The sequence below is a fragment of the Amia ocellicauda genome, chromosome 1, assembly GCF_036373705.1.
Source record: "Amia ocellicauda isolate fAmiCal2 chromosome 1, fAmiCal2.hap1, whole genome shotgun sequence".
NCBI classification, from domain to species: domain Eukaryota; kingdom Metazoa; phylum Chordata; class Actinopteri; order Amiiformes; family Amiidae; genus Amia; species Amia ocellicauda.
In genome coordinates, this window is record NC_089850.1 from 36,482,116 (window position 1) to 36,508,273 (window position 26,158).

The 26,158-nt window shown below is 38.8% G+C and overlaps 1 protein-coding gene across 2 annotated transcripts in view; it reads left to right on the top strand.

The window, feature by feature from the left end:
• The window catches only part of babam2 (BRISC and BRCA1 A complex member 2), a 101,428-nt gene that overhangs the window by 57,210 nt on the left and 18,060 nt on the right, over window positions 1-26,158 (top strand). For both annotated transcript variants that reach the window (XM_066703250.1, XM_066703258.1), the window contains one exon: window positions 13,902-14,011. In XM_066703250.1, coding sequence (XP_066559347.1) covers window positions 13,902-14,011 — 110 coding nt within the window. The remainder of the gene's footprint in view (window positions 1-13,901; window positions 14,012-26,158) is intronic.

Genomic DNA, 26,158 nt, shown 5'->3' on the forward strand with positions numbered 1-26,158 from the left:
GAGAATGCAGGCGTTAAACAATCTATCAAAAACGAATCAATGTAATTAGTTCAAGAGCTCAAAATAACAAATTCGAAAGCACACAAACAGTTGCCAAGCTATCAAAAGCCTATCAGTACACCTTCAGTGTTTGGTTTTTAGTTTAAACACAAACACACCCTGCCGAGTTACATGATATCTCTACTGCCAAGTTACACTGAGTTTCAGAAAATACAGATAACATAAATAACAAATAGGTTGAACAAATGTACCTCTTAATATTTTGGAGTACTTGCGTCAATGACAAAATTGACACAAGTACAAGTGCAATTAAGTTAAAGTAGCAAAACTATTCAGAGAAGCCATAAAATGAAAACTGTTCATTAAGGACAAAAGTTTTTACACCATGATTTATGCAAAGTGCATGCAATGCAAATACTTGAACGTTCATTCACTGTCCCTCAGTATTGAAGTATTAACGTATCGTGACATTTGCTTCATTGTGTAAGCTGCATTCTATCCTTAACCCAATTTAATGACAGCAGAGGTCACAACAACCAACTTTTTCCTGCAAATCCCTCATTGTGTGCTATTGTTGTTTCTAAGTGCACCCTGCTTGTGGTACTGACGTATTCAAACCAACTGTGACCAACCTCTTATCTTTTTCTCAGACCCTAATGGATAGAATCTTGAAAGACACGTGTCTGGTAAAAAAAAAATGTTAGTTCTGTCATATCGAGTTATGTTCTTATCTGGTAGTATATTTCGTATCATCCAGAATTAGTCTGAGAGACCATCTGCTGTGATTTCTGCATAGAGAGTGTGTTCCCTTCACAGTAATGGTGGAAGAAGCTGTTCTATTTATGTGAAAAGAATTGAGAGATATGTTCAAGATTTTTTAGATGGATGTTTCACACTGGAATTCCTGCCAACTGAAATACCTAGTCCTGCAGTTAGGAAAAGGGAACAAAAAATAATATATATATATATATATATATATATATATATATATATATAAACTATTTCTAAATTCCCCAAAATGAGGGTTAAAACTGTATAAAAGTCAAAACAACTGCTAAGCACAGCAAGATTGATTGGTTAAAATATTTTCCATTCTTACCCCAAAAAAGTAGAAGTTTTCTTTGTTCTTGTCTAGTCAAGCTCTTGGACAGTTTCTGGTATTTTGGTTGCACATAAGAAGCTTTTTTACATAAATACATACAGACATGGATACACATCAAGCCAAATAGAAAAAGTCATATTTGTCCTGATATAAACACTTGTGGTGTATTGTTATTTCAAGCAGAGATGCATATAAAATTAAAATGATATGAACCCTTCCTTCAAAGAAGCTGTTGTTTTTTTCTTATACACAAGATGTTGAAAAGAACAGCCTGTGTCCTCATCTTAATACAAAACTTATACATTGACTACATAACTACTTATAGGGGCAGAATCCCACTTCTCTAATTATCTCCTGGCAGTAAACTTTTTTTATTAAGACACTTATAGTGTGGTTTGAGGCATTGTGAGTCAGAAAGTTTGAATGATCCTCATTCGTCTAGTGCATGCTAAATTACTGAGAGATTAACCCAGACTATAGCTGACACACAGTCTGGTTTTCCAACATGACTAGTGCCACTTAAGATATTATCGTCTTTGTCTAGGGTACAAAGCACATAAAATAATGTGTCATTGTGTTGGATAGCAGTAAGTAATAAGAAAACACTTGTGGCATGTTTTGTCATCTTCATGTTAATTGTCATGCCCTTATCAGCAAGGAATTAATGGAAACCTCTAAGCATGCTAGAGCAAATCTTGTGACCAAATTCGAATGCAATTCAAAATGTCAGACAATTGCTTTGAAGGAAGAGTTTGTATGTTTTTAAATGTACGTATCTCTATTTATTAAAGCATAACTAATGTGATTCCTAAAATCACAATTGAATGCATATTCATATTTCTATATTTTTGTTATAGTGTATAAGCAAGATACATACCACTCTCCCAATTCAGTTCTATCATATAAGCGCTAAGGGTAGAATTTGTCTTCCCCATGGCAACTTCAGTGATATTATTGCAGGCTGTAATGTTGGTACAACATTTATTACAAAAGACAAATCAAATAGTTTTAACCATGAAACGCCAACACTTGGCTGACTGACTTCCGTGGGGAAGACAGATCTGGTCCTTTAGTAGTTTTTCTGCTATCTAGGAAGTTATGACCCAACATACCCTGAAAAACGGAAGGAGCATACAGGGTGGGTTTTGACATCGGCCATTATATTGGTCATTTTTAAATTGTAAAAGTTTTCTTATATGATAGAATCCATCTGGAAGTATGTATCTTACTTAAACACTATAACGACAAATAAATATGCTTAATTGTGCTTAGTTACACTTTGTGGGATTTATTTTGCTTGTTTCTGCAAAGTCATTTGTTTTACTCAGAGATGATGTAATGGTTGGAGTAGTTTATTAACCAGATTATGTCACTACAAGTTTTAAGAAAATTTTAAAGAAAAGATTGGACAAAATGGTCTTATCACTTATACTGAGAAATAGACAAGGAGCCCATTGCATATCATTTTGATCCATTGTAGGTGTCTGCCAGCTTTAGGCAGTACTAATTGTACTGCTGATCAGCAAATAAGCTAAGGAAGTAATAAAATCCTGCACTTTGGGCTGAATGTCTGTAGCTTATAAATCATTGTTATACAAGGGGAGCCTCTATTTCTCTGAAATGGTTCCTGAAAAGACTTTACAAAGCTGAACAAGAGGAGATGGTAAGGAGGCATATGTCAGTGTTGGACCACAGTGACTTACAGAGACTTAATCTCTCACTTGTTTCCTCGAACGCCCCTGTGTCTTGTCCTCTGTATATGTAGTAGGATTGAACAGTGTTTTGAGCAGTGCTCCCTTCGAGACGCACCTCCGTGCCACTCATTCCGCTTCATTCCATTCCCATGGAATCTAACAAATTCCATTGCCATGGGAACGTTGCTCTCTTCTCCAGGAAATCTGCGCTGCTGTAGCCTTCACAGCAAGACACACTGGGTATTGGAGGAACCCTTACTGCTGATCTTTAAGGGCTGGGATAACCCACCTCCAACACTGGGAGACATAAAAGGAAAGGGTGAGACTTGAAAGCCTGTAGCCCATCTGAAACCCGCAGTCCTATGGGCAGCTGGGCTATTCCTCCACTGTTCTTTTCCTGGCACTGAGCATTGCAAACTCTTTTCAGAAGCTGTGGTTGAGCCATTCATTATCAGAGTAGAATAACCACTTGTAATCTGTGTATGTCCTATATCAAGTCAATAAAGCCATAACATATTAATCCGTCTCAATTTATAATGAAGTTTTTTTTGCTTTTCCTCCCTTTCCTGTCCCTTCATTCTTGTGCTATCATGAACTTCATTGAAGTTGCTTTAACTTCTAAGTCTGTTGTTGTTGTAGTTGCATCATTACAGTTTAAGAGAAAGACCAAACGTCAGGTATGCTGTAGATCAGAGAGTGAAATTAATTTAAAAGAAAATATGGGTTATGCAAGCTCCCCCTTAATGTACTGCTCTCTGCCATTTAGGAAACATTAACACATATATCAGCACATGTAATTCACGTTTCTCCCAAATATTGAATACATAAAATCACCCATTTAACCAGGCCCACAGATTAATTAATTAATTCAGATTTCATAGCCACATGACAGTTGATGGTTAGCTTGATGGTGAGATGCCTCTTTCTGTTTCCTTCAGTCTCTCTCTCTTAGCCTTTATCCCTCTCTCCCTTCCTATTTTTTCTCTCTCTTTCTCTCCATCTCTCACTGATTTAGTTGGTCTTTGTCACACTATCTTTGTCTCAGTCTGTCTCCATGTTTCTCCTTCATTCTCCCTCTTTGTCTCCTTTCCTCCCTCCATTTCTTTTCCCCCTGGGTCCTAACCCCTGCCGCACACTGCCCCACACTGCCCCGTCTGAGGCCTTCCCACTGGTGGCCTTACCCTCATTTCTGTTTATATTTTCCAATGGAAACTTCAGGTCATATCGTCCTTGAGCTCATTTATTTATGAAGTTTATAAACATTTTACAAGCAGTGATCTTAAATGAGTAAAAATAGTTCCATTGTGCCCTGCCCAGCTGCCTGTACACAAACTCATATATAGTATATCTAAAACAAATTACAAAAAATCTTAAAGGATTAAGCTAAATGGATTCTAATGGAATAAGCTGGTATTCATCCATAAATCCAAATCATTCATTCATATGCAGAACAATAGTAAGTTCCTGACAATTCCAAACAATAGTTGTGGTCCATTTATTCAAGTGTTTGTGTTTGTGTAGATGTGTCTTTACTGTTACTGAGCACAATAGTGATCTTGCTCAATGAAGTCAGGCATATATGAAACCATTTCCTGTTTGTGAATCACTATAAAAACATTCCTATGACACTTGTTCAGTCATTTAGTGATAACCATAGAGTTCTTAGAACAGCTGAAACACTTTGTGAGGTAAGCACATATCAGTAAAGGATACTTTAGGTTTCAATTCAATTAAACGTGTGGGCGGCTCTTTGCTCTTAGTCAAAAGGAAGTGAAGTGAAAAATGCAGATTTGCTTAGGGGGTTCATACCAAAGGAATTACTCCATCCTGTTGATGACATCAGGTAGCAGGTTTCTGGATGAGAGGGCTATTTTTCCCCAGCTCTGTTGCCTCACTCATACAGCACTGACGTGACAGGTCAAGTAAAGCTACTAATGGAACATACTTTCACTGAATAAATTGCCTTTGATGAGGGGGTTTGCGTTATGCTATCATGGCAACAAAAAGCTGGCCACACTATAGCGGGTGGTCTTCGCGTTCCATGACTCATTCAAGTTCACGCAGATACACCACTGTGGAGTTCTTCCGGGGGGTGGATGCAGATGGGGGGGTGGATGCAGATGGGGGGGTGGGGGAGTGAGGTGGGTAGGTGAATGGATTGTAAGCGGAATGGCCAGTTACTGTAAAATACAAAAAGAGGCATGTGTTTATGTTTGTTTTTGTTTTCACTTATTATTTCATACACTGTAATGCAATCAAACATATGATTGTATTCTTAACTGTAAAAAGTTGTTTGGTGTTAAGGTTAAACAGTGTTAAGTGTCTAACAAAAAATTAGGAAAATAGTATAATGACAATAAATGATCATGTGGGGCAAATTAAACAATACAAGGTTAAGCAGTAACGTAGTGAAAGTTAAATTATTAAAATACAATAAAATTAAACACCAAGCATGAGACTGATGGCCCTGGCGTTGTTTATAATTTTATAATGGATATATAATAAAAACTTCCTCTGCTTTGTGTAGCTTAAAATAACCCTTTTAAAGTGTTCATGGAAGTCAGTTGATTCACTCCACTGCGAAACCCAGCAGAACTGCATCTTTGAAATGGAATTTGAAGACATGCTTGTTTAACTTAGTAGCTTTCTAATTGTCTAAACTGACGGACTCAACAGCTGCATGCTGTGTTTCATGTTAAGTGCTGTGCCTGAAGCACACTGTAAACAAGTATCCTGCATTGTACTATAAATATGAACAGGACACGTGATATTAGCATTGTGATAATAAGCCCTATTAAACGTAAGGTACAAGCAGACATTGCAATGTTTTTAATGTTAGCCTTGTGGCAAACCTTTTATACATCTAATTTCCCACTCTAGAGTTAATAATTAGGGAACCTGAAACTACAATTGCTTGTCAGCAAGTAAACCGGACTGCATTTACCTACTTTGGCTGGACTCTATTGGTTAGCAGGCCCCCTATTTATTCTATACCCTCTCTGTGTTATATTGGATAGCCTTTCTTAATTTCTCTTTTTAAATCTCCCAGCTTATATATTTTTTTATTTTTTTAAAACTTGTGTTCAGGTCAGTTCTTGGCTAAGGGCTCTATAGCCATATTTATAACATTATATTGTACTACTTTGTATTTTGGATCTGGGTCTGGAAGGCCTCCCCAGGTAGCAGGAAGAGGGACAGCAGCCATACTGTGCAGATGCCAACACATGTCATCAGAGCCATTGCACTCTACTATTGCTAAGGGCCACCCTCTGAGTCACACTCTCACTTCCAGTAAAGCCCAGCTGGACACTTTCACAGCCACCCAGAGGATGCAGACAACAATGTCCTGCAGTAGTCCTCCACGTCAAAACCAGGAAGACCAGAGATAAAGGGATACCATTCAAAGCTGAGGGACACATGGATCTTGTTTTGATCAGGGCCTCATTTCTCCTTACCTGAACATAGTGAAGTCAATAAGCTTTATTATAGGATAAACAACTGTATTTAACACATAGGTTATTCAGCACTTAAGGGGTTGTATGCAAATAGCCACTATTTCTTTTTTTCCCCCCATAGCCACCTATCCCTCCAACTCATATCCACAGTTGCCCTCAATGCTGCCACTAACCTCAACTCTGTCATTGACTGGAAAAACGTATCTGTGAATCACAACTTTTAGTGCTGAAACTTTGTTGGGGACAAGTGGCTCTTTTTATTTAGTTTCTTATGTTTGTCAGTGCTGAATGTCACCAAACAGTGGGTAGCTGGTAGGGAATTAAATCAAGGTGGAAAAGTATCTCATCCAAAGGAGAAACTAATAAGTGTAATAAAGGGTAATTATATTTGAGTACATGGGACACAGGGGAGGGATGTTGGGGTAAAAGTGAGACAGGGAGAGGAGTAATGCGCCACTGACTTCAGTGAGATTAGACTGGCACAGTGTCTTCCATCAGTCCATCCATTGTCTACATGGCTGCTTTCCTTGCTCTGTGTTCCTGATAGGAAGTCTTAATTTCTGGAGGTTGTGTCTCACTTCCTCCAGAGCCAGCCATCCCGGAAAGCCTTTGCCCCAGAGAGCAGAACATTCTTCTCACGAGTACAAAGAATTAAAAATAAGAATATAAGCGATATCACAAGCGGGAGAAACATGGATCCTGTCCAGTTGTTCCATCTCATTGATCAAAGGAGACCTCTCCATGCTGCTTGATTCAGTACTCCAATGAGTCAGTACACAACACCTCAGTACACGTGTTCTGTATATTTACTACTGTCTGTGAAGAAGTAACAATTAGCCAGTTATCATTTTGAATTAGTTAATGGTTAATTAGTTAATTAGTTGGCAGCCCCTTCCCCTGTGCTGTGCATGTGTAGAACGTCCGGTCAAACCTCGCTCAGATTCAAGCACACTTCTGAGCACCTGATCCGCTCAGATGAGCACTAAGAACAGAGTACACCAAAAGACCATTCCACTGAAGTGGGAGATGGGAACACTACCAAGGCTGGGAGAGTCATGTACTCGGTGAGCCCCATGAAACATGGAACAAAAGTGGAGTATGTGCAACAACCTGTTCTTCTCTGTTTGAGGAGGAATGCAGACAATCACACTGTGTTCTGTAGAGATTATAATAACATAATAAGCATATTATACTTGCACGCAACCACCACTTACAGTGCCTAGAATAAGTTTGAAGGGAAAAAACAAATGTTCTTTGAAATTCTCTGTACCAGAGCACTTATTTATTACTTTTGATTATTGGGTTGTGTGTGTCTTTTTGCATTTGATAGGGACAGATAATTATTGGTCAACAGAAGCTATGCTGTTGTTTGCCCTGTTGAGTGAAGAGCTTATGTTTCCCACCCTATTGCACAGGGAGGGGCCTCATGCTGAGCAGCTGACTGGGCGACTGTGTGTCTGCGCTCCATGGGAATGGGGTGGGCTGTGGCAATGCAGTGTGTGCACTCACTAGTCTGTCATTGTTTCCTGCTTAATGTACATTTGCCTTTTTTATGTCTCAGATTGGCAGAAAGCAAGCAGGTAGTAGGCTGGTAATTGGTGGTTACCATTCCTTATTGTCAGGTAATAGAACAGCTTTGGTCAGGTACAGAGGAAACAGTGGGTCCCTGGTAAATTTACACTTTTGTTAATCTTATGGTTCCTTTTCTACTGAATTTGATGTAGAATGGCATTGGCGTAGCTTGAAATTTCAATGTTTGCTAGAGTCTTGGCTTAAGCGGTCTTAAAATAGAGTAGGTAACCATTGGATGTAATATAATGATGTATAATGTACTTTCCTTTCTGCAGTGCAATCCAGTATCACAGTTCAGAATGATTTTAAATGTTTTCAGGTGTTAGGCTAGGTTATAATAAAACCATTAAATATTGAAGTTATACAGTTTCCCCAAACTCTGTTTAAATGTTGGATGCTGATGAAGGATAGGAATAGTAAAACAGTTACATTTAGGTTCTTTAGATATTCAGAGTAGTTTGGCAACATTTTTCAATCAGATTCAAATTAGTGATCAAATTAGGGTTATGTTTTGGTCCTGGTTACGGTTAGGGTTTGAGTCCCCTCCAAAGTTAGGCTTTCTTTAAAGTCTGAGCTGCTTTTCTACTGAGTACACTGAATAGGGTGTGCAATCGCAGAGGCCTAAATTGTAAATGTTGTGTTTTCTAGGATTGGGGTTCAGGCTGTTGCTTTGGGTTATAATTAAAAAGCTCCATTATACACTGCAATGATGTATATAAATTAATAATTAATAATGTTTTGCACTACGTCAATCTTTGTTTAATTCTGCCATGAGATAAATTTAAATAAATGCAAAATGTATACATATATATATATATATATATATATATATATATATTTTTTTTTATTTCTCTCATGTATTGCTTCTCAGACATTTGAAGGCACAGCTGTTCATGCCTAAGGCACACTGCTTAGGAAACTATGCTTTAAGGAATTAAAGAGGATTTGCCATATTTTATTTTTTAAGGTGGGTCCAGAAACAGGCTGATGTAATACTAATTGTGCCAGTTTGGGCGGCATGTAAGCCAAAGTGAATTTCAGACGAATACTGACAGGTACCATTCTGTCATCACTAGTTTAACTCTGAAAGTCGATTTCATCACTATTCACCATTCATGGGATACTTTTAGCCATGTTAGTTGATTTTCACTTTACGTTTCCAAGATCTGTTTAAAATAAATCTGATCATATAACTGAGACGTATAGAACCAAAATATTGTTATAGCTCTGTTATAACCAGTAATGTTTCCAGCATTTGTGTAAAACTGCATAGTAAAAACAGTGAAATACCATTTAATATCTGGAGATCATTACAAGAAAGGTTTTACATTTTATTGAGCTCTATAAATATAAGTTTGTTATTAACATGTTATTACTTGGGATTAGTTGAAAATTCTTGTGCCTGTCCCATCTCTGGCAAGCATGTGACATGGAGGCCTCTGTCCATTGCACCCAGCCTCCTCTACCATATCACACTCTCTGATTCACAGCCTTGCAGGGCAGGATAACTAATCTCCACCAGACTTTCCATTTGGCTGTTTTGTAATTATTGTAAGGCTGGGGAGGACTGGCAGTCAGCACCAAGAATCCAGCTCTAATCTCTGACACCTCCTCTGTTAACACTACTGTTTCATTAACACATCTAGACCCGCTGGGCTACCTGCCCTCCTTCCAAGGCCATAGACATTTTCTTGTTGTTCTTGTTTTTCTTCTACTACTTAGCCTTCTTCTATCTTGTCGTCTTCTTCTGTAATTGTCTTTATCTTTGAATTATATTATTATTATATATACTTGACAGAACTGTGTATTTAGTGATTTTGTTTTGTGATTGTACACAGTTCTCAAATTCCTGATATTGGACAAAATTAGAATTAGCTTTTAAACTGTACATTGCCAACAGAAAGCCAATTGCTTCTTGAATGTTAACACTTTTAAACACTGTTTACACTTCATTGTCCTCTATGTTAAAGGGGCGGGCCTTTGTGAATACTTTCAAGTGATGAAGATACTTCCTCCTAATTATTTTTTTCATTCATCCAGAATTGATCATGACAGTTGCATTTACTATGGTTGTTATTTCTTTCTCCATTTCAACCCCAGTCTGTGTGGAATTCGTGAAGGTTTTTCTACAGGACCGCTCATGAGACCATGTGTATTGCAGTGTTGTTAGCTCAGCAATTTCACAACCAAATTTTATCTTTAGCTGACATTTTTTAGAAGAACAGCCAGAAAAGAAAAAAAAAAAGACAATTAGATAAAAGCTTCGAGCTCCAGGCTGTCTGTATTGCGTATGCGGCATTCCAGCAGTTAAAGTCACATGTCAAGAGGCCGTGCGACAAGCCAGGGCGTATCCTGGAGCCCTGGGAAGCATTGAACAACCACATACGCGGGGGATATGCGCTCCAGGGGAAAGCACCCCTCTCTGTCCCACAGACCGCTGTCTCTCTCTCGGCCCTGGCACTGCCCCATTAGAGTCCTGTGTATATTCGTGGTGCCTCCCTCAAGTCCTTCTCTGTGGCCTACAAGCCCCATCAGGACTTCCCTGGCAGATCTGACTGGACAGCTTCCGTATCCCATTCTAATGGGAATCCTGCAGGGAATGACCTTCCTTCAGAAGGGTGCTCAGTTAAACCCACATTTCCCCCCCAGGCAGAAATTGTGTGCGGTTTGCGCCTCTGGGCTTATTCCTTGCCACTGCAGCCTTTCTGAAAGATACAGTGTCCTCTGCAGCCAGTGCTCTGTTTAGTAGCAGCCATAGAAATTCAAGACTATTCTCTGCAAACCCTTATCCTTACAAGCTGGAAAGTACCATGATTGAAGTGTAACTCCAGCAGGTTTTGCTTCCTTTTTCTGTGAGTTCAAGTTTCTCCTTTAAAAAAAATATATATATATATGAAATGGTCCTGCAATTTTAATTTAGTATTGTTTACATAATGATTATGCAATAGCAGTATCTTCTAGACATCATACCATCATGTTTTGTATAATTCTTTATCTGTATGGATCATCTACTTGTTTAATTAGGTGCAAATGCACAGAAAATGATTCTGCTCTTTGTACCATTACTATTTTTATCTTTGTTATTAATATCATGAATCGTTATAATACTAGTTATTAAAATGTGTACCTCTGGTCTTGTTGGTTGGCAAATGTTCACAAAAAAATCAAATTTCCTGGTGTATTATCGTCACCATTTAAAGCTCTGAATTACAGCTGACACCTAGAATAGTCTATTTGTTATAACTATTGAATACATTTGTGTTTATCATACACATACACACACACAGCAGCAGCATCCCTGCTGGATGAAGGCCTCCTCAAGATGTTTCGATCTATAGCTTCCTTTTTCCATGTCATGCCTGCAAAGCTTATTATTTCATCTTCCCATCTTTTAAGTGGTCTTTTAAGTCTTTTTTTAATCTCTTGGGATCCATGCAATAGTTTCCTTTGTCCATCTTTGATCTGTTCTCCGTGCAATGTGTCTGGCTCATTGCCATTTTATCATTTTCAATCTTTTGATGATGTCACATTTTTGTTTGTTTTCAGATCCATTATCCATACACTCTTCTCTTCTGTTATTTCAAACATACAGCTTTCGTTCGATGCATCTTTGTGTCGTTTCCTGTTTCTGTATCATTTTTGTATTTGGTGAACAGGTTTCACAGGCATAAGTGAGCATTAGTAGTATGCATTGATTAAATGGTTTTGTTTTCATGCAAATCTGTCAGCTTTGAATCCTAAATTGAAATAAGGAAAGATCATTGTCACTTTGTAAAAACAAATACAAATTTAATTTTATTTATTTATTTTAGTTGTCTAGGCCTATATTGCAAATCAGACAAGCTATAATATCAACATTTATACACAAAGGAAGAGAGCTGGACTTTTCATTGTAAGTGCATTAGTTCTCTGAAAGAGCTCTTTTTAAAGTTACCCTCAGATCTCCTGAAGGTTTTACAGAGTCCAAGCAGACATCTGAAATCACTGCATATTTCATCGCATTCCCCCATGTTTTTTATTTTATTGGATGAGTGATGCACAGCAGTGGAAATTTTCAGGAATAGGCTATAGCTGCCATGCAATTTTCAACGTATTGACGTGAATTGATTAAATCAAGGAATACGGACACTGCCGAGCACACACCCCTCCTTCTGTAAGGCAACTGACAGGCAAGATGGAAATGCACATGAAAATGCGAACTAGATTTGTTGTTGAAGTAATATGTTTTCTCTGCTTGAAAACACACACACAAGTCCTGGGGGGATTTGTCAGATGGATAATGTGCTGCTTAAAAGACAAGGATTTGTGCCTTCTTTCCCTGGGGCCTAGATTGTGCCGACAGACTGAGTCCTGCCATTAACGTATACTCTTTTAGACGACTCTCTCTAAGACACACAGCCGCCTGTCATCAGACTTCACACTCTCATAATAAGGCTGTTTTAAACAGAAAAAAATTAATCCTCAGTAGTCTGTCAGCTGCAGCCTTTGCACAGGTTATCCTTCAGTGCACTTAGCAAGAAAATAATTCCTCATTCGAGTTTGTCTGCATTCCTCCAAAGTTTCTATTGACTTAAGGCGTGTTGGCGTTCAGCTCTGTACTCTAAACTTGCTGCTGCTGTGGTGGAATGACCTTCACGGCAGACAAATTTGGGCTTGATCAAGAAGGAAATGGGGATAGGGTTTTACAGTACACCACATGCGTGTACAGGCTTAGAGAGTCATTAAGGTCAAGCAGATTAATGTGGGAGTTCGAATGCATGGTTATAATTATAATACGCAAAAGGAAATCCAGTTGATGTGATTCACTTTGAAATATCTAAGACAAAAGGTTTATTGAGAAATGTTACATTTTCTTTATTCTTATTTTAGTTCTGAGTATCTCACACACACATATAATAAATATAATAATAAAATATACTCAACACAAAAAGGACCTGTGACTACATGCAATGTTATTTTGTGGTCAGTTATGTAGTCATTGAATCAGCATATTCTGTGCCTTAGGAATTGACCATTTTATTAGCCGTCTAACATTAAGGAAATGAGCAAGCTTTCCTGAATCGAGCAGGCTGTTTTGCTCTGGATCCCTCTTCCTGTCCTAGATTAAGAAAAATGTGATGAAAAAGTAATGAACGACTGAAACAGTTTCTCCAATCTGTGTCTTTGTTTTGTTTATAATATATATATATATATATGTTTGGGTAAAATGAACATTTTTGCTTTATTTTTGTTATACTGACAGCATTTCTCCCAAATTCCAAATAAAAATATGAATGGAATGGAATGACTGCCATACATGTAGAGATGCTGATTTAAGAAAAAAATTACAGTGGTCACTTAATTTTTTTCAGAGCTGTATATATGATGCAGGGTTTAAACTGACCAATCACAGGTGATGTTTAAAGGTTTCTGTATTATTTAATTGAGCATTCTTTGTTTAAAATGATGTGTAAGAACTTTACGCTCCTGCAGTTAATGCTCACCTCTCATTGCTCTTTCTGGCTCTCTGCTCTTCACAACTACTCAAACGTGTCCTGTGAAAAACCACTAAGAACAGACTAACAATCCACAGTAAACCATTTTGGTGTTGCACAATTTTCACTCCTGGCTTCACCACCACGAGGAACTCCTATTGCCATGAAAGAAATTGAAGCAATTGCCTTAAACTGCCAATTGCCCAGTGTGGACCAATGTGTTTAATTGGTTCACAGCAGTGGTCTGAGTCATTTGTTCTGTAAATGGTTTGCATCATTACCCCAAAGCCTAAATGAGTTTTCAACTTAAGTTTGTGGTTATGATTGAATGTATAAGGAGGGTTCATGTATAGTTTGTCAAAAAAAAATATTGTTTTAAAAATGTTAAAATTAGCTTTTTCAATTCTAAAATTACGCAAAAGTTGCTGTATGATTTATGTAAATGGTAAATAGTAGAAATAACATGTGGGTTTATGTGCTGTGAATTTTTAATTAGATGAGGTAAAAAGTAGATCCTACTTCTCGTGCTTTCTGGATGTGAGGTATTGTAGATGGCAGAATCCTAGGGAACTAACTCTCTTTCTCCCTGTTTCTCTGCTGACAGGACACAGCTCTGGACCCAGGGGAGGACGTGGCCCTCCTGTCTGTTAGTTTTGAGGATGCAGAGGCTACTCAGGTGTTCCCCAAACTCTACCTGTCCCCCAGCATCGAGCAGTAAGGCTTCACTCTTTGTTTCTCCATGACACAATTTAACCCTGTTTTTGTGTGTGTGTGTGTGTGTTATGCTGTTAGAGGAGATATACAGATCCAAAGTTATTATTTCTGTACATCTTGACGGCCTGTTCAGACGTTGATGTGAAGGATTAGTCCGGAGTAGCACATCAGGTGTCATCTCCCTCTCACCTTCTCGGAGTCCGGCACACTGAGCTCGTCCCTGGCACAGCGTCCATTTGGAGTCTATCGGGCTCCTCCAGCCCTTCTCTGAAATAATAATTTGAGATCTTTATTTCTGAGCATGCACCCTGTCGCACCGGGTTAAGAGGCTGCAGCCCAACCTCCTCTCCCTCTCTCTCCAGCTCACAGGGTTGGCGAGATTCGCACTGACAGGTTATTTTCTGGCCCCCCAACTCCCCTGCCCCTCCCTCCTCCACACACACATGCAACTACTCGTAAACAACTAAAAATACCCCTTCAGTCCAACACAACCTGACAAACAAGAATTTGTGTGAAACAGTCCTTCTCCAAGCCTGTGTCCTAATGTTGTAAGTCGCCCTGGATAAGGCGTCTTCCAAGAAATAAAAATAATAATATTAATAATAATAATAAAAATTTGTGTTGTGCTCTTGTTTGTTTTTTTTATCTATAGATCAGTGGCCACATTTGCTTAAAGTGTGATCGAGTCATTTTCAATAAACTTCAATACTTTGAAAATGTCTTTATTCGAAACTGGACTTAAATCAGTTTTTGCTGGAAATGAAAGCAGTGTCTTAAGCACGTCTTTTGAAATAACGTGAAACACTCCTGCAGAGGCACAGGTTATTCTCAGACAGTATGCAAAAAACACACACAAAAAACCTGAGGACGTAGATGTTTCTGTGACTAGAGAACAGAAACAACGCACTTCACCTGTGGTCAGCTGAGAATTGTTTTGTTTCACACAGAAGAGGAATAACATTTGCATTGTGTTTTGATTTCATGTGTGTTGACCTTAGCTGTGGGCAGCTTTGAATTTATGAGCATCTTTCTCTTCAGTGTAAAAAGAATAGACAGAGAGCTGCTCAGGGCACTAGGATTGGGGAGGGGGCTTGTGGGTAACCTGGCATACCTAGGCCCTGTGAGGATAAGCTTCAGACAAAACAGACAAACAAGAAAAGGCAACACCACCAAAAAACATCAACAAAAACAACAACAAAAAGGAGAAAAACACTTCTGTTTACTGCTGTTTTTATCCTTCTCATTGTTTCTGAGGAAGCTGTTCCCATACTGCATTTTGCAGTGCCTTGGGGGCTGTTGTTCTGTGAGAGGAACAGCTTCCTCTTGCTTGGGGAGAGGCACTGTCCCCCTCCAAAGCTGTGCTGGCAAGCAGATTTCAGAGACTTTTATAGCAAACCTTTTAATGGGTCCCTCTGGTTTAAACAGTGAGAGGGAAAGCGAGAAACAGAGAGGGAGAGAGTAAGAAATGGATAAAGAGTGAAAGTGTTTTAGCATTTCTTTCCATTTAGTTTTTGTGAAAACATAACAGAAACAAGCTGTCCTACTCAGTTTCCCTTTCTCATAAACTCACAAGATTTCTGAAAAATTCAGTCTTTCGCTACAGGGAGTTCAACAAGGCAGCTTAACTGGTTGTCTCAAGACAAACAGAATTGTGTGTTATTCAGCCATTGTAAATGCACATTTCTGGTAGTCTCCATATTTAAAGAATGCACCAACGCCTGGCCTGTTTTTCAGTTAATAGAAAAACTTGTTACTAAAATAAATGTTTTGAGATTTAAGTGCACATGTAGTTTGAAACTAAATCCAGCAGACCGCCTTGAACACCATATTGTGAAAGGCATCCTAGTACCTCTAAACCCTTCCTACCACAGTAGCAGTCGCTCTGATTTGACAATCCTTCCCAGGGGACTATTCTGCTGAGGTCAAGACATGCCTGTTGTCTCTCAAACCCACCAAATCCCTCAGCTCTCAGCACAATCCTCCCCGATGACAAAGGAGCCACACAGGAGCAATTGAGGGTTGAGTTGAGCATCAGTCACGGTCCAAATGGACACACGCAATTCCTTTGTCGGCACAGAAATGTACCCATAGCGCCAATCAATCAGATCTGCACTGCTAGGAAAATGATGTTACATTTTATCAATAATGTGCTGCTTGTTCGTAATGTAGTGCTAATGCATTTCCATCAGGTGAGCCCTTGAGACTTTCATCAGTGTTAACTAGTAATTCTCTGTTCAAATGACTGTACAAAATGCACAATTTGCTGTTGGGTCTACAGATCTCTGTATGTTTGCTCTTTTTTCTGCCACAGTGCTTCTCACTCAGTACTTTGCCACTCATCTTTCGGCAGGGAAAGTTCTTGCACACATCAGTGGTGCAGGTGGCGTGGAGATGGCTCTTCATTTTTAGACGAACTGTACAGTTACATAAATCTGCGTAGGCACTGTTTTGCCCTCAAGCACAAAAAATATATCGTTATGGACTGACTGAAGAAAATAAATAAATAAATCTGCACAGAACATCCTTTGCAATCTTTTTTTTTCCCCTTTTCCTTTTATGGTGAAGCTATATATTGTATATAAAAACTCCTCCCCACCAGATTATTAGCCTAAGAGAGACAACTTCACTGGAGACAACCATCTTTCTTCTTTTCATATGTATGGTGTAGCAGGCTATTTTCTTCCCATTTAAAGACATACGACTCAAAATTCTGTTGTTATTATTATTGTTACTATTTGTGTTGTTGTTAATAATATTAATGTTTGTTTGTTTATTGTCATTTTATTGTTATATATTATTTCTTCATGCATCATGGCCAGACTAATTAGGATCTTTACCCTGACCCATCTCCCTTTATTATAATACATTGCTGTATGCTATGCTGTGTAAAGAACAATGCGTTTCCCTTCTTCAGAATGGCAATGGACATTGTATTGAGGGAGAGTTGCGAGTTAGAGCCAATAAAACTCTAATAAAACAATCTACTTGGCTTGTTCTGCACTATTCCTCCAAGTTAAATTGTCCACTGTGCAGCAGCTCAGGATCATTTTGAAGAACACAGCTGTGCAAGTTATTTATGTATGTACACTCCTGGTCAAAAGTTTTAGAACACCTCAATTTTTCCAGTTTTTACTGAAATTTATGCAGTTTAATATCTCAATGTACTTTGAAATGAAAACAATTGGAGATAAAAAGAAATCCTGGAATCGTTTTGTTTAACAAAATGTAACCCCTTAAGCTGACAAACCCCTCTGGTACCCTTAAAAGTTCACCAAATCCGTGTGCTTCTCTTTAATCCCATGTGTACTCTTCACTGTTGTTGTGTTTGCCAAGTGTTTGGTATCCCATGAAAGCTGAGACTCTCAGCTTTTTAAGAATGTGAAGCATTCTCTGATGTGAAAAAATAATTATTTCTACCCCCCCACCCTCCGCATTCTGAAATGGGGCGGTGGAGGGATACTTGGTCTGAGTAGGAATAAAAAATATTGACAATTATGACAGATTCTGGAACCAGACAGTCTACTGATCAAAACAAGACCATCCACTTTTTGTCAGAAGCAACACACACCCTTAGAAAGCTCAAATGTCAATGTCAAGAGGGAAAACTCTGTTTACAGTGTACTAATACACAATGATTTTACATAATTGCATCTGAACTTCTCTGTGTATGATAAGGCATCAAATAATGGATTAATTGTTATGTTGTTCTGAACAAAACAAGCCTATTTGCAAAGAAATCCGACCTTTGTACCATTTCAGGTTATTCACTGGACTTGAACTGCTTAAATGTCAATAAAAACTGTAAAAATTAGGGTGTTCTAAAACCTTATTGTCTGACTGGTAGTGTATGTATGTATGTATGTATGTATGTTTTTCTTTCATTTCAAAACCAGTAGTGCTTGCAAGCTTTCAGGAATTGGATTGGGGTAAAAAGAGATCCATACAGTATTGAAGAGAAAAAAGGATTACTTCAATATAATTTACAGAGAGTTTGAAATCATAACTCACCAGTGAGATTAAACTTGTGCATCTAGTGACAAGGATCTCTGCACATGTTATGCAACATTATCCATGTGCTAAGTAGTTTGCAGACAGGTTTAATTTGTAAAGTAAATAGGGTAAAAAAAAAAAATACTTTACACTCTTGATAAGTTATTTTCCAGAGCAGGCAGGACACTTCTGGCTTCATTCCCAAATCCAGTTCAGGTGCCTAATATCTGTTTTTATTAATGTCTGCTGTACTACCTTTATCATAAGTGGAAGTGCTTTGTAAAGGACATTCCCTTTGCTCAGGCTGTTGTGTTTTTTGTCACACTGCGGGCCTGCACTAGTACACACCATGAATTGGAGGTTCAATGGGGTTACTATAGAGGAGCTCTACTGTGAAGTGGTTAATATTGACAAAATCTCTGCCATGAATCTTAAACCAATTAGACTATGCTTAGGTGGCATGCAGTATTTATTACAAATCTGGACCAGGGCACAAAAAAAAAAAAAGCCTACCAGGGATCCTAAAGGCAGTAGTCTCAGTTTCAGTTTCCAAACTTCTGCGATTTCCACACAATATTTATTTGGTTCTCTAATTAGAAATCACAGAGTGAAAATATTCTCCAGTTAACCTTTAAACTCTTATCCACTCTCACACTGTCACCTCCTGTGCTTGTGTCCCAGTCACCAGCAGTCTTGTCATCTTGTACCTGACTCACTAACACATGAAACAGCTATTGGAGGCCCTAATTACAATTAATTCCTTTCGTTTATTAACTTAGCACTGTCATCGGGAGATCACATTAATGTGTCAGTTGTGGGCTGATGGAGCTGTGAGGCTGGGGCTGGGGGCAGGTCTCAGGTTGGGTTAGTGTACACAGAGATTGCTCTTGCCTGGAAACACAGGCAGCTTGGACAACCCTGGGGTCCTTGCGGTTGATCAGCTGAGTGCTCAGTTCAGTACCTTGTCTGACTCTGCCTCCTTGATCTCTGGAGTGACTGGTGATGCATTCTCTGGCACTGCACGGAGGACGACTTGCTTTAGCCATTGTAGGTCACAGATTTCCGTCTCTTGAAGCTGTCATCTGGCAATTTAAATCAAGACCTGTTCAAGATGTTTGTGCACTCTTATTTCACCTGGCAACATATTAAGAAGGGAATATAACCTAAAAGTTAATAAACAAATTAATATATTAACAAATAAATAATATAATAAGGAAGGAAACACATGATCGTAAGGGTAGAGTATAGCCTGGTGCATTGTTAGAATGTGTTTTTGGATTGGAAGTGCTAGATTGTTAGCTCAAAAAACTCAACTCAGAGTCGATGGGAATCATGCAGTTTGAACAGGCTGTAGATCGGCCTTTCTAAGATGCTCCTATTTTGACCATGCGACACCACCATAGAAATATCAAAGCCATATTTCCCTTGATGCACCTCTATAAAACCCACAAACACATCTTCTCCTTGTCCAATTTCTGAAGATCACACTTTACAGCTCATCCACTAACACAGCACAGGACACACAGTAAGAAAGATTAAGGTTTGTAAGCCATTGTTGCTTTGGTCAATTGGTCAAATGCAAAACTGTAAATCCTAAACATTCTCCAAAACAAAATCAACAGGGAACATGGGATTTTTAACTGAGCACATTAAATTATTTAGCCCTGTCACTAACAAGAGTAATCCCTGATTTTGAAACCTTGCCCTGCTTCTGACACCTTTAACTACTGGTGTGGTTAGCATTTCTATATTCGTGCTAGTTTTTCTAAACCCTTCCTGGTATAGTGACACGGCTCTTCCCGGCACTGTGTGTTTTACGACAGGAGCAGCTTCTGACAGCACGTCACAACTGCCTGAGGAAAGCAGGCAAATAAGCAGGACGCAAATACATTTACATAAACAAATGCAGAGGAATTCATGGAGACTGCAGTGGCCCATGTCATCGTCTAACCCCAGTTATTGTGGTTGTCAGCTGTTGTGCTTGAAAAGAGTTTCTGAGATTATTATTTCTTCCCTTCTATTATGTTCTGAGCAGTATACTGTATTGTGAGGGGAGAACTCGTTGTTTTTGCTAAATTTATTGTGTCTGGTCAGTTTTCCCAAGGGATTGTTTCACTTTCAGGGAAACGTTTAGGGAATTTTTTTTCCTGCCAGTACTTTTCCCTGTTTGCTCTTGTGTGTGTTTGTAGGTCACAATGACTATTACAGAAAGTATGTCAGGGTCAAAGACTCGACTTCTTCCTGCATTTTTATGTCGCTTTTATCCTGCAATAATAAATAAATAGCTCTGTACTCTGTGCTGCATATCTCTCATCGAACAGTGTTGCTAGGCAAGATTCATTTCTTAGCCAATCAGGTATTTTTTCTTTGTCTGTAGTTCATTGTTTGCAGTAGCTTAATTGCCTTTTCTGTATGCTCTGTGTGTTATGTGGAATACTAATAAACCGATTGTTTTCTAAGGAAACAGGGCAACTGGCCTTATCAGTTAATGCTTAACCTCTTCCAGGAAGAGGTACTTAATCTCTAAAGAGAAACTGTTTTTAATTTATTTGATTCATTACAAGAGTTTATTAAGTATAGAGAGAAATCCATTCCTTAATTTCTTAGTCCTTATTTGGACTAGACATATTTTACATTAAACACAAATATATAGGCAATATTTAAAATGTTTGCTGTTGTTTGTTTTTGTTTGATTGTTATTAACATATAACATAACAGTGACACAGGGGCCAAAGTGATGGGGACTTGAAGGAGAGACAGCATTTCCTCTGAAAGACAGTGTGTATTCAGAGAAAACTGGCAATGTGCAGCACCACTGGGGTTAATGGTTGATCAGAAAACCAGAACCAGCATATGCAATCAGCGTGTTTCAATATGCCCTTTTCCACAATGCAGGCACACACTTGCTGCATAAGTCATAGGTCATAAGTCGTAGGTTTTTTTGTTTTTGTTTTTGTGTTTTAAATAAGAATAAATGTGAATATATAACATGGGCTAATTCCATCTGTAATGGAATATAATGGTGTGCCAGCTGCATTGCATGTGCAGGGCAGTGGAAATAAGCCTCTTGAGTCTCTGTGCAGATGCAGGCGTGTGGGAGTGACGAGATTAACGTTCCCAATACCCACCAGTGAATAGTGCTGTCTGTGATCGAGGCCGGGGCCGCTTTGTTTGAACCAGGTTGTGGCTCATGGCAGTAATTGCTGTTCAGATGAGCAGCTTGCAGAGCTAATGAAACATATGACATCCCTGTTATTTAAATTTAAATTCCCTGCATTTGCCAAAAATGCAAAGATTACAAGCAAAAAATTTAAAAATGATTGTGTTTCAACTTCAGCAGGATTAACAGATTACCAGTGTGAATTCAGTTGTTTGCTAAGCATGTGTGTTTATTACATTGGATAATCATATCTTTATCCCATTCATGTGTTTGGATTTTCCACCTTGGAAAGTCCCAGCCTGCCTTCTGAAACCCAGACCCCCTTAAAATAATTCTGAAACCAGCTCCAATTATTGTGTTTTCATTCCTCTGCAAGACGTGGCCTGGACAACCCTTGACCCCCCTCTGATTAGATGTAGATTTGACCAGATTAAATCACTCTTATCTTTTCCAGACACTTGTTGGTATACACACAATGAATTAAAACAAACTAATACATAAATAAATCAATAATTTATCATCATCATAATTCTGACCAAAATTGCTACATCTTAAATCTGTTCTGGGAAAAGTAAATATAAGAAAGTTAACATAAGATTTTATGATTTCAATATCTTCCTTATTAGTGCATCACCAACAGTTCTTGCAGCTTTAATATATATATATATATTTTTAAAGAGACCACTAGTAAAGCAGCTCCGTCTTCCTGAGGGAAATTCCACAGCGCGTCTGTTCTCTCTGAGGCACCGCCCCAGTTCTGTTTACCTAGAAACTGGAGCATTAAGTCTTGATGACGAGTGAAAAGACTTTCTTCTTGGAGCTGGAACATACAGTAGCTTGTCTCCTCTAGATGTATTTTGCGTCTGACTTTTCTTTCCAGTTAAGGGTCGAATCTGAATGTGCACACATTGCTTTCCGCATAACCTCACAAACAACAAGAGTAATAATAACAGAAAGCAGTCTTTTTTTTGTGGTGCAATTGGAGATTTCCAAAGCAGATCAGAGTATGAACTATACGAAGCCGTGTGCAGTGTGATGTTTTAAACTGTTTCAGAGCACAGTAGTGGTATAATGGCTGCGTCTCCCCTTTTATTTTCTAACCATGTTGTGTCAACAGCAGATCAGGTGCCTTGGCAGGTCTGATCACCTCAGAGGAGTAAATTGATGAGGGTGATACTGTACAAAGCAGTAAGGAGGTTTGAGTGTTGATGAGTGGATTTGCACAAGCTATTACACTTGCTTATCTGCAGTCTCAGTTAGCAGTTCATGCAGTCTTATAAATGCAGCCCTTGTTACCTGCGTAAACTTAATGCTTTGTTTCAAAATGTGTGTGGAGAGTTTAGTAACAGTTGATAAGTTATCGAGTGCTCCCGACAAGCTGGCTGTTTTATCCAGTTTTTATCTCTACAATTTACTCTTAATTCCTTTTATGGAAGTTTGTTCTCAGTGTAAATGCGTTTACTGTATTAAAAGCAGAACTTGTGTTCTACAAGAATGCGAGATATTTCCTTCCTTTTCATCAGGCAATTAAAAATTTTCGATCATGAATATTTACCCTTTTGGTAACTTGATGTTTGGACTGTAGCATTTTTTATTTTTATTTTTACCATGAAAGCGAACGTTTCCTAACTGGTGTTCATGCTTTTGAAGACTGTGTCACAGTGTTCTCCCACTCCCTCCACACAGAGGATGAGATTTAATAATAGTCTAGTTTTATAATATATAAACCTATATAAACCCGTGACATTTCAGTTCTGACCCATTCTGCAACGCCAACTCTCACCGATTCATACATTAAATGCAAAATCAAATACATCTTTAACAAGTTATTTTGCCCTATTTCTCCTACTCATATATTTACCATACCTGAGGAATATGTTATGTGGTATGTGTACACAGTGGTAAATTCCCTATAAGCACAGAGAGTTTTAGTTTTGGTATTTGTGCTATACATCTGTGTTTTCAACCCTTGCATCATGTGTTTTCTTTTTGTCTTCCGTGAAACCTTATATGCTAATATAATATAAATTACTTCATAAAGCCAAAAGGTCACCGGAGTTGTGGTCACACAAAGACACAATCTGCCCACGCAGTCAAAAACATTCGTATGTTCCGATGCGAAACAGGACTAACTACTTTTAGCATCTCTTTGAATTGCAGATCTGTGCTTTTTGACAGTGTGGAGTAGTAATTACCTCTGTTACCAAATATACTTAGTTTTGATTAATATACAGGAGAATAAAAGGCTTATTGGGGACACTGATCCCAGGAAAATGCATAAATGCATAAAGAAGATACATGTATTCATTGTTAGCATTGGAGCATTAGTTGTCTGCTGTTTGGACTGTGTTGGTAGTGTTTAGTGGAGCCATTTACACATATATAACACATTATAAATCACATATGAGAAATGTGAGGCTCTGCTTACCTCTAACCTTGTGTATAATTGCCATCCTGTGCAGAGGATGGGCCATATTTATTGGATATTGTCAGTCAGTTACAAAGGATCCTGGACCAAAGCATTTTCAGACGGGGTAGAATGGGAACTTAAAATTACGATGAATATTAATAATATTAATCTTACCTGTGAAATGTATAGTGATCTGTGTAAATAATATCCCTTATAGTATAAGAAGAGTCATGTAGCACAGTTTATCTTGGCCAAACTGCGCCAAAATGACATGCTTTGTACCATAAGATACGCTTACATTCTAAAAGGTCTCTGATTCTTGGGCACATTTTAAGCAATAATAAGAATCCGCCCTTATTTGCTGGAAAGCTGGTGCTGGAAATGATGAGTGTTGTTCATGTTCCATGCTATATTTGGCAGCCTTTATTACTCAGATCACTGCCTTTACTGTAACCCACCCTGTGACCCCACCCCCGCCCCGGGTCAAGAGGAGTTTTCAGCAGTATAACCCTGACACTGCCCAACCAGCTCTCCAAGCACAATTTTTTTTAAGTGTTATCTATGGTGCTGTACTGTAGAGGTTAAGTGGAGGTTATTTAATCTGCACCTGTTATTTAATCTCTTTGTTTGTTTCACATCCTGCTGTCTCTGTGTTCTTAGCAATTCTGTGTTTTCGTTTCCGCCAAGATCGCCATTTTTCCACGTAGATCAAAACAACATTTAATGCATTAATATAATATTATTATTATTATTATTATTATTATTATTATTATTATTATTATTATTATTATCATGGAGCATTTTGATTAAGCTTACCAGGTAACAGTTAGTTGGATGTCTTAATGAAATACCAGGTCTTCTTCAAAAATTGAATAAAATCTATTTAAATAAATAAATAAAACGTCCAAATAAAATTTGAACATTTTAATGAAAACCATATTCTTGGAGATAGTCAACATGGGTTTAGACGAGGCAGATCATGTCTTACTAATTTATTAGAATTTTTTGAACATGCAACTGCAACTGTAGATCATGTGAAAGCATATGATATGATATACTTAGATTTTCAGAAAGCTTTTGATAAGGTTCCACACCAAAGACTGATCCTCACATTGGAAGCTGTAGGCATTCAGGGTAATGTAAGTAGATGGATTATGAACTGGTTGATGTGTAGGAAACAGAGGGTGTTGATTAGAGGAGTTGCTTCTAACTGGAGTGAGGTTGTTAGTGGAGTTCCACAGGGATCAGTACTAGGGCCTTTGCTTTTTCTAATCTATATTAATGATCTGGACTTATCAAATTTGCAGATGATACTAATAGGTGGCTCAGCAGATACAATCTCGGCAGCACAGGTTATTCAAAGGGACTTAGATAATATTCAGTTGTGGGCTGACACCTGGCAGATGAAATTCAATGTGGACAAGTGCAAGGCATTACATGCAGGTAACAAAAATGTCCACTATAATTACACTATGGGAGGAATAGAACTAGATGAAGTAACGCATGAGAAAGACCTAGGAGTCTATGTGGACTCCTCACTTTCTCCATCCAAACAATGTGGGGAAGCAATAAAAAAGGCAAACAGAATGCTAGGGTATATTGTCAAAAGTGTAGAATTTAAAACAAGGGCAGTAATGTACAGACTGTACAATGCACTAGTTAGACCTCATCTGGATACTGTGTACAGTTCTGGGCTCCACACTTCAAGAAAGATATCGCTGCTCTAGAGGCAGTTCAGAGGAGAGCAACCAGACTTATTCCAGGTTTGAAGGGAATGTCCTACTGAGAGACTGAGGGAACTGAACCTTTTCACCCTGGAACAGAGGAGACTACGTGGGGACTTGATTCAAGTCTTCAAAATCATGAAAGGCATCGACCACATCAAACCAGAGGAGCTTTTACAGATCAGCAGGGACACAGATCAGCAGGGAAATTGGGCTTCAAGGCATTCAAGATGGAAGACAGGAGACACTTGGATCACTTAGTTATTAATGGACACCAAATGAGCACGATGAGTTGAATGGCCTCCTCTCATTTGTAAATTTTCTTATGTTCTTATGAAATGGAGACAGTCTGAGATGGGCCAGTCTGGCATTCTGTCGTAGCTACAGGAGGAGGAGGCAGCAGGAAGGTGCGTCTGATCCACAGGTTCAAATTCCACACCCTCAGGTTCAACATTGGCGTCTTATCAACAACCCCACCCACCCGTCCCGAAAGTGTCCTTTTTAATTTTCCTGGCGGGGAACGCAGAGCTCGGTGCCAGGTTCTTCCTCTCGCAGGGCTGAACTCCAGGCACCCACCCCCGCACAGCAGGCCGTGTTTGCCGTGCAGGGTGGGGCTCAATATGAATACAGGGCTCTAACCTGACGTCGGTTGCAGAGTGTTCCCGGAGGATTACGTGCGGAGGCAGAGAGAGGCAGTTGTGAGTGATGGCTGCCGGTGCCTCCAAACGGCTGTCCCAGGGTTCACCTGCTGCCACAGCCCCCAGCCCATTTGCCCAAGGTGCGGCAGTGTGCACTGAGCACAATCTGTAGAGTCAACTCGGGGGCTGTGGATCAGGGGTGAGGCAACGTGCCTGTAGGCTGCC